The sequence below is a fragment of the Lolium rigidum genome, chromosome 7 (genome assembly GCF_022539505.1).
Source record: "Lolium rigidum isolate FL_2022 chromosome 7, APGP_CSIRO_Lrig_0.1, whole genome shotgun sequence".
Lineage (NCBI taxonomy): Eukaryota > Viridiplantae > Streptophyta > Magnoliopsida > Poales > Poaceae > Lolium > Lolium rigidum.
This window is the reverse complement of record NC_061514.1, coordinates 181,814,266-181,823,667: the sequence shown is the minus strand read 5'-3', so window position 1 is coordinate 181,823,667 and position 9,402 is coordinate 181,814,266. Positions and strand designations below refer to the sequence as shown.

Sequence of the window (9,402 nt, the reverse complement as noted above, 5' to 3'; positions counted from 1 at the left end):
CAAGGTGAGACGTGAGGTAGGCCACGTCAGCTATCTCCGTGCATAGGCCGTTCAGCTACACGATCGTTCTTTGCCGTGCGCCAAATTGTAGCTTTGTCGTGTTAGTTTATTTGCCGTGCGCTAATTGGATCTTTGCCGTGACACGTTTCTTTGCCGTGCGCCGCTGATCGTTTTACCGTGCAATGGTTCTTTGCCGTGCGCCATTAGTCGTTTTACCGTGCAATGGTTTTTTGTCATGCACACTCTCTGCTGATACACTGCAAAGAAATCTTTGCCGTGCAGAGCCGCACGGCAAAGACGAGGCGCACGGCAACACCCTTTTTTCCCTGTAGTGAAAACAGGCATCCTTCCACATGGCCTTTTCCTGGTGATTTCATATATTTAAACACGCTCTCAGTATAGTATCATTGTTCAATGTTCTTAATTAAATCGGTGATTTTATATATTAAATCAAGGCTGGGTCGAAGGTCACAGTAGTTAATTTTATGTAGCTTACTTGTAGGGTTCAACATTCTAGAATTTCAGTGTAGCACGACGCTCACCATACTGAACGGGTTAGAGTCACATCTCACATATACATTATTTGATGTTCTAGCATGAGCAGTTGGATGGTTACAAGAGAAAGTAGAACAATGTATTATTCATGTTTGAATTAAACCAACACATCACACATACTAATGGGCTGATCACACATAACAACTTTTTGTTATTACAACAGAATGGAAATTTATTGTGAAATGCTAGTGGCTGGTACAATGTTTAATTAATTGTGATTGTCAGCCCAGAATTGAGCTTGGAGCCAGTCAACGGTCTTCTTCTCCACCTGAAAGGCCTTGGCGAGCACATCATCCGAGATCATGGGCTTTGATCCGAAAACGGCGTTGGCAATGGTAATTGCCCCCGGGTTCTGGCTGCTTAGTGCAGCAATTGCGACAGCCGGCTTGTAAGGATTGGGGTTGAACTGAAAGTGGATGAGTCCTTGTGGAAAAACAAACACATCACCCTTGTTGAGCACCTTGGAGAAGAGCTTGTTGTCGGTGTTGGACGTGACAAAACCGACGTAGAGTGTGCCCTCAAGCACCGTGAGGATCTCGGTGGCACGGGGGTGCGTGTGTGGTGGGTTCTCGCCTAGGGGTGCATAGTCGATGCGTGCTAGGGAGATGCCAAGCGTGTTAAGGCCAGGAATCTTCATGACATTGATCAACGTCACGTTGGAACCGACCTTGCTCATCTTGGTGTCCCTTGGCATGTCGAGCTTGGCCGCCAGGAAGAAGTCCTCCACTGTCACAACTTTTGGGTCCTTGCAGACGAATCCATTAACTAGCACTAGATCAAGTGAACCAACATGAGATTGATATGGTTGTCAGAACTTAAAATTCATATATAAACTGATGCAAGAATTAACTCTGTACCACGTGAGCTATTGTCTGCGACGCAGAAGTCTTGGAGAGGGCTAGGATCAGAAGCTACAGCCTGCCATGCGATCACAGCAAGAATAGCAATGAAGAGAAGGATGCACGAGGAGAAAGAGGCCATTCTTCTGCTTGAAAAATCGATGTTGGAAACTCTTAGATCTTGGCTTTGTGTGTTCAGTATCTATGTTGTGTTAGCTGATTCTCTATGTTCGCAGCATGCAGGGATATATATAGCTCGCCTGCAGTGACTAAATGTTGCTGACCGAGTTCACGGTCGTGCCAATTAAAATCCAGCGTAGATTGACATGGTCTCTTGCAGGGAAGCTAGCCAATTTGCTCTGATTAAGTGTCTTCGGAACGCGGCTAAACTGGTTGACCGGTTCTCCTCATGCATGCAATGCATTAACTAATTAATTAGACACCCTGTTAAATCTTGTGTGTGTAACTGTGTATGCGGTCAATGTCGATGGCAACAAGCCAAAAATGGCATGTTCAACGGCAAGAAATATTCATCAATTAGCTATAGCTTAATCATATGTCATGCATGACACTAACACAACGTTACAACATAACCACTTCAAAGTAGATTCACGAAAGCGTGTAATCCATACATCATGGAGTATCACAGCAGAACAACACTTCTATGACCACGTCAGGTCATCTGCCTGAGGTAGAAAACATACTGTATTAAAAGATGTACGAAGAAACTTCCTGAAGTTGATCGATTCAAGGTAACATATGGCTATTTAGTCAGCGCACTCTACCTACTCGATTAAATCAACTGCCTTCGTTTCTACCTGGCCGGCTACACATTTTTCTTGACTATTTCATGAAATCACCTGACCTTTTGCTGCTATAAATACCTAACGCCATTCAAAGGTGAAGCACACAACAATACAACAAACCCACAAGCACAGCAGCTTTCAGCATATATTCAAATGGCCTCCTCTTCCTTTCTCATCGTCGCTCTTCTCGCCTTGGTCTCATGGCAGGCTATTGCATCTGATCCGAGCCCTCTTCAAGACTTCTGCGTTGCGGACAACAGCTCACGTGGTATGTATTCTCAACACTGGGTGTGAAGAAAGTTGTAGAACCCTAATATTTGTTTCGTGTTTCATTGTTTATTCCGGTGATCCTCATAGGGTATATATAGAAGTACAGGAGGGAGTAGACTTGGAGTACAAGATGTTATCTCTAGAGTCCTAGTCTATCTCTATGTCCTATACGTATTCTAACATTCCCCCTCAGTCGTAGCGGGAGTGAAGCGGACGATTGCGACTGAATTTGAAGTCTCGCGCTTCCGTCCTCTTCTCCTCCTTGTCATCATCGGCGTCCCCTTCTGGTTCCTTCTCTTCCCTCCCGCAGTCACAGCGGGAGTGTCGTGGACGCATGTGACGACGCGGACGCTGTCGACTGGAGTTGTTGCCAATGTGTCACTGTAGACGTAGCCTTGATGTCGATGTCGAGGTAGCCGATCGTGATGTAGCCGTGGTCGAGGTAGTCGTGGTCGATGATGTAGTCGTCGTATGTGGTGTAGCCGCCTTCGCCGGAGGCGCAAAAAATTGCGCGATTTTTTTCCTTTATTTTTTGTTTGGACGGAGCTGCAGTCGGGGCCGACGTTTTGCACCTTCAAAGGTACCGTCGGGAGCGATGTTTTGCACCCTGAGGGGTACCGTCGCGGGCGTCTTGCAGATGTCAGAGGACGCGGTCGTAGGTGAGACCACCAGTTTTGCCAGGACTGGAGGAAACCCACCAAGCACACAACGGTTTTGCCAGAATCGTGCGCGCGGTTGTAGGGGCTATCACAATAGTGATGCCAGGTTGTCGATGCAGTCTTATCCGTCGGACACGGTCAATGCCGGTGTCAGTGTCGTGTCGTGGGACGCGGTCAATGCCGGTGTCGTGCCTTGCAGTTGTACTGTCAGAGGGCGTCGTAGTTTCATGTCCATCATGTGGACGATGTTGTGCGGCGGCAGCGTAGTGTTGAAGACGATGTCGATGATGACCACGGTGATATAGACCTTGGCGATGATGTGTCAGCGGTGTCGGAACAGCTGGCGTGTCGACGGTGTGTGTCGCTTGGAGGCGTCCCTCGCGGCGACGATGATGTCGATGTCGTGCTGCCCGTGAGAAGTCTGTGATGAATCCACACCGGCCTGGCATGTGGATGATGATGTTGCTTCTCGCGTATGTGCTCGGTGATGATCTTGCGTAGTCGTACAGCTTAATGTTGTTTGGCCCAATGTAGTCCGGTTTGATTCAGTGCAGATGTTGTCGATGGTGCAGCTAGGCTTGGCCCAGACGTGCTGGGGCGATGTCACGGCGAAGTCACGTAGAGCTGTTCGGACGTGTCGTCGATCTCTGTGCTGCGGCGGCTGCCTGGTCGTTGAAAACACATGCTCTCGTGGAGAGGCCCTGGTCTTGCTTGGGACTTGGGCTTGATCTGCTAGCTCTGCTTGCCGATCGGCACGCTGGACTGCATGTTCCACTGCCGGTGTTTCACCAGGTCCAGCGTGCAGCGTGTCGTCCGGCAGATCAGATCTTGCCGTTGGTTGCCCGGCCGCGCGGGACGCGTGCATGTCGCCGGATCAGCGCCTGCCGATGGCGTGGCCTTGACACTCAAGCTAGAGCGCGTGTTGTCGATGTAGACGCCCGGAGTCAGAGGTCGAGCTGTGGCAGGTGTCGATGTAGAGCCCGTGCTCGCAACACACCTTCCCGATCGTGCAGCCCCTCGATGCCGGATTTGAGAGAGCGCCGCCACCGAATTTGCACAGATGGCCGCCGGAACGGCCGTGAGAGGGATTTATTTTCTGGCTAGTTGGATCTAATCTAAGAATTGGAAATTTCGAAATTCTGGAACTAATCTAGAAACTCGAATTTAATCTAAACTAGAAACCGATCAGATCTTAGATCAAGATCGGGTGCCGCGCCCCCGAGAAGAGATCTCCCCGGGGGCGGCGCGATGCGGAAGTGGTGGGAAGACCTAGGATCGGCGTCGTGAGACTAACCGCTCTGATACCATGAAGAAAGTTGTAGAACCCTAATATTTGTTTCGTGTTTCATTGTTTATTCCGGTGATCCTCATGGGGTATATATAGAAGTACAGGAGGGAGTAGACTTGGAGTACAAGATGTTATCTCTAGAGTCCTAGTCTATCTCTATGTCCTATACGTATTCTAACAGGGTGAATATCAAGTACATGTTAGTATCATATACATAGTTCTCAAGGTATATTTCACATGCATATTGCTTATTGTTGTTACCATTCTGACTCACTGATGCTAATACGTCATCTCTCGTGCAGTTCTTGTCAATGGATTTGTCTGCAAAGACCCAAAAGATGTGAAGGCCGAAGACTTCTTCTTGGCTGCCAAGCTTGACATGCCAAGAGACACTAAAATGAGCAAGGTCGGGTCTAATGTCACCTTGATCAATGTAATGCGTATTCCCGGCTTGAACACATTGGGTATCTCCTTGGCGCGAATCGATTATGCACCTTTAGGTGAGAACCCACCGCACACTCACCCTCGTGCCACCGAGATCCTCACCGTGCTTGAAGGGACCTTGTATGTCGGTTTCGTCACATCCAACCCAGACAACAAGTTCTTGTCGAAGGTGCTCAACAAGGGTGATGTCTTTGTATTTCCACAAGGACTCATCCACTTCCAGTTCAACCCAAATCCCTACAAACCGGCGGTGGCAATTGCTGGACTTAGCAGCCAGAACCCTGGGGCCATTACTATTGCTAATGCTGTGTTTGGGTCAAAGCCAATGATCTCAGATGATGTTCTCGCCAAAGCCTTCCAGGTGGATAAGAAGACTGTGGATTGGCTTCAATCTCAGTTTTGGGCAGACAACCACAATTAGTTTAACATTGCATCGACTACTGGAAAGCAGTATCATATAGTTTGATATTACATTTGTTTGTTGTATTTTATTAGCTTCCAAAATATACCATGTACTGGTGAAATATGTGGTTGAATAAAAATATTGTTCCTGTATTGTACACCACACATGAAATGCTCCAAACATGTTAGTAACTAGAACAATACCCCGCGTGTTGCAGCAGGTATCTCTTTAAGAAATCTAGTAAAACATATAAAACTTGACTTGTAGAATATGCAATATTTAGTTTGCTAGTAGTGGAGACACTAAATTTAATAGCTATGAAATGGATAAGTATTTAAAAATTCAAAGATCGTTATATTTTAAAGGTGTAAGTGATTGATTTAGATAAGGTGAAATCAGCGGACTGAAGAACCAAATGACATCTATGGCTTTCATGAAGAATGCATGCACATTGTCGTATAATGTTCTTAAAAACTTCTTGTGTGGTTACATATATAAGAGGACATAATTAACATTGAGGTTAATTCGCAAAGAGTTTATTTGGTTGCCAAAACTATTTTCCGTGTTCAAGTTGCACTAAGTATGTAGTCATATAGCTGGAGGGTGTGATATTTTCATTTGAGCGGCAAAAAAGGGATGGCATTACTATTTTAATGGTTAAAAAAGATAATGTAGAGATAGACAATAAATAAGGAATATTAGTGGGATGAGGTGGATAAATGATTGGCTAAGAGAATAGGTGATGTGGATAGCTTGCATGTTGAGATAGAAAAATATTAATTGCACTTAGTGGGGTTTTCTTTTATAAGATATATAGATTTTGCCACTTATGATGGCTCTGCAGATCCCCTAGTCTGGATCAACCATTGTGAGCAATTTTTGTGTACACAACGCACGATGGAGGAGAAAAGGTGTGGATTGATTCGAAACATCTGATTGATGATGCACACCTCTCGAACATGCAATTGGAGATGGAAGAGAGCACCCCATCTTGGAAATGTTTTGCAAAACTCATCAATCTACGTTTTGGACCACAAATCCTCAACAACCCGTTAGGTGAGTTAGCAGCCCTGCGTCGCACCATTAGTGTGGAGGGATACATCAGACAATTTTCCGCCCTGCATTGCCGCTATCTGAAGCTTGAGTCTGAACAACATGTGCATATCTTTACTTTTGGCATCCTAAAACCCTTGCAGACGCAGGATCAAACTCTAAAACCCAGCTTCGCTGCAGATGACGATGAGCCTAGCCCAGGCATACAAGGAGCTACAAGTGAAGAAACGACGCCTACTCCGGCACTAAAACCTCCAGCATGTACACCTTTGGTGGCCAAAGCCGTGTGTCTCACCCAGTCTGCCCTTCCCGTTCCAATTTTGCGGTCAAAATCTCCTGTAAAAACCGGTGCTACAGCCGCCCCATAACATTAGTTCAAGAAACTCTCATCATTGGAGATGGCTGATCGCAGAGCTAAAAAAAGCTTTGTTTTAATTGCGGTGAGAATTTTTCCTAGGGTCATCGCTGTCGGAAACTCATTTGTCAATGACGAGGAAACAACAACAACCTAACAAAGGAGACGAAACGGTGGAGCACCTGACGCTCGTTCACGTTCAGGATGCACGGTACACGCCCAGCCCAGATGCTTGCCTGGGAGAATGGTGGCCGAAACTGTCGAACGCCACACCTAAGCAGAGTAGAAAGGCAATGAACGGTCAGAGTTGTGGCGATGGAGTTGTGGCTTAAGCGAAACGTCAGGGTTTTCGACAAGATAGTGGTGATGCCTGCAGAGCTGGTGCAGCGTATTTAAGGCTGAGTTTGAGCAGTGGAAGAGAGCAAAACTTTGTGGTAGAGTGGTAGTGGACATCAGAGAGGGATCACGTAGTTGGTGCATAGTTGCTGTGGAGTATGAGACCGATCACTTGTGATTGTGCCATGTTCAAAAAAAACTTGTAAAACTAGTTCTTCTATCTATCTTAATGAATGAAGACACGTGATATGCTAGCGTGTGTTTTTGAAAAGCAACATCCTAACAATTTCTCTCTCTCAGAACACACAAGGAGACACCCCCGCGGGGGTGGATAATCGTGATGGCCTTCCAGCTGATGTACTGACTATCTCATTTCGCGCTTTAATAGGAATCTGCATAGGACAAACAATACAACTCATGGTATCTAGGGGGGGTGCACAACAGAAAGCCCTTGTTGATTTGAGGTCAAGTTAGAATTTTTTTGCTGAAGAAGTGATGGCGTGTATTTCACACGTTCGTTGGGGAACCCCAAGAGGAAGGTATGATGCGCACAGCAGCAAGTTTTCCCTCAGAAAGAAACCAAGGTTTATCGAACCAGGAGGAGCCAAGAAGCACGTTGAAGGTTGATGGCGGCGGGATGTAGTGCGGCACAACACCAGGGATTCCGGCGCCAACGTGGAACCTGCACAACACAACCAAAGTACTTTGCCCCAACGAAACAGTTGAGGTTGTCAATCTCACCGGCTTGCTGTAACAAAGGATTAACCGTATTGTGTGGAAGATGATTGTTTGCAGAGAAAACAAGAAAACAAGTATTGCAGCAGATTTGTATTTCAGTATTTAAAGAATGGACCAGGGTCCACAGCTCACTAGAGGTGTCTCTCCCATAAGATAAAAGCATGTTGGGTGAACAAATTACAGTCGGGCAATTGACAAATAGAGAGGGCATAACAATGCACATACATGTCATGATAAGTACAAGTGAGATTTAATTGGGCATTACGACAAAGTACATAGACCGCCATCCAACCGCATCTATGCCTAAAAAGTCCACCTTCAGGTTATCGTCCGAACCCCTTCCAGATATTAAGTTGCAAAGCAACGGACAATTGCATTAAGTATGGTGCGTAATGTAATCAACAACTACATCCTCGGACATAGCGTCAATGTTTTATCCCTAGTGGCAACAAGACACAGCACAACCTTAGAACTTTCTCGTCACCGTCCTGGTGTCAATGCAGCACGAACCCACTATCGAGCACAAATACTCCCTCTTGGAGTTACTAGCATCAACTTGGCCGGAGCCTCTACTAATAACGGAGAGCATGCAAGATCATAAACAACACATATGCAATAACTTGATAATTAACATAACATGGTATTCTCTATCCATCGGATCCCGACAAACACAACATAGAGTATTACGGATAGATGATCTTGATCATGTTAGGCAGCTCACAAGATCCAACAATGAAGCACAATGAGGAGAAGACAACCATCTAGCTACTGCTATGGACCCATAGTCCAGGGGTGAACTACTCACTCATCACTCCGGAGGCGACCATGGCGGTGTAGAGTCCTCCGGGAGATGAATCCCCTCTCCGGCAGGGTGCCGGAGGAGATCTCCGAATCCCCCGAGATGGGATTGGCGGCGGCGGCGTCTCCGGAAGGTTTTCCGTATCGTGGTTTTTCGCCTCGTGGGTTTCGCGACGGAGGCTTTAAGTAGGCGGAAGGGCGTAGTCGGAGGGCTGACGAGGGGCCCACACCACGGGCGGCGCGGGCCCCTCCTTGGCCGCGCCGCCTTGTGGTCTGGCCACCTCGTGGCCCCACTTCGTATGCTCTTCGGTCTTCTGGAAGGTTCGTGGCAAAATAGGACCCTGGGTCTTGATTTCGTCCAATTCCGAGAATATTTCGTTACTAGGATTTCTGAAACCAAAAACAGCGAGAAACAAAGAATCGGCACTTCGGCATCTTGTTAATAGGTTAGTTCCGTAAAATGCACGAATATGACATAAAGTGTGCATAAAACATGTAGGTATCATCAATAATATGGCATAGAACATAAGAAATTATCGATACGTCGGAGACGTATCAAGCATCCCCAAGCTTAGTTCTGCTTCGTCCCGAGCAGAGTAAAACGATAACAAAGATAATTTCTGAAGTGACATGCCATCATAACCTTGATCATACTATTTGTAAACATATGTAGTGGATGCAGCGATCAAAACAATGGTAATGACATGAGTAAACAAGTGAATCATAAAGCAAAGACTTTTCATGAATAGTACGTCAAGACAAGCATCAATAAGTCTTGCATAAGAGTTAACTCATAAAGCAATAAATCAAAGTAAAGGTATTGAAGCAACACAAAGGAAGATTAAGTTTCAGCGGTTG

General features: G+C 46.3%; 2 protein-coding genes across 2 annotated transcripts; one reads left to right on the top strand and one right to left on the bottom strand.

The window, feature by feature from the left end:
* Positions 1-680: 680 nt before the first annotated feature.
* On the bottom strand, positions 681-1,591 carry LOC124676378 (germin-like protein 8-8). Its single transcript, XM_047212452.1, has 2 exons — positions 1,413-1,591; positions 681-1,326 (listed from the first exon to the last, which is right to left on the bottom strand). The coding sequence occupies exons 1-2, from the start codon at positions 1,534-1,536 to the stop codon at positions 764-766; spliced, it is 687 nt and encodes a 228-aa protein (XP_047068408.1). The 5' UTR covers positions 1,537-1,591; the 3' UTR covers positions 681-763.
* Positions 1,592-2,327: 736 nt separating this feature from the next.
* LOC124676391 (germin-like protein 8-11) lies at positions 2,328-5,407 on the top strand. The gene is made up of 2 exons (XM_047212463.1): positions 2,328-2,468; positions 4,720-5,407. Exons 1-2 carry the CDS (start codon positions 2,354-2,356, stop codon positions 5,280-5,282), a joined length of 678 nt encoding a protein of 225 aa, XP_047068419.1. The 5' UTR covers positions 2,328-2,353; the 3' UTR covers positions 5,283-5,407.
* The last annotated feature ends 3,995 nt before the right edge of the window (positions 5,408-9,402 follow it).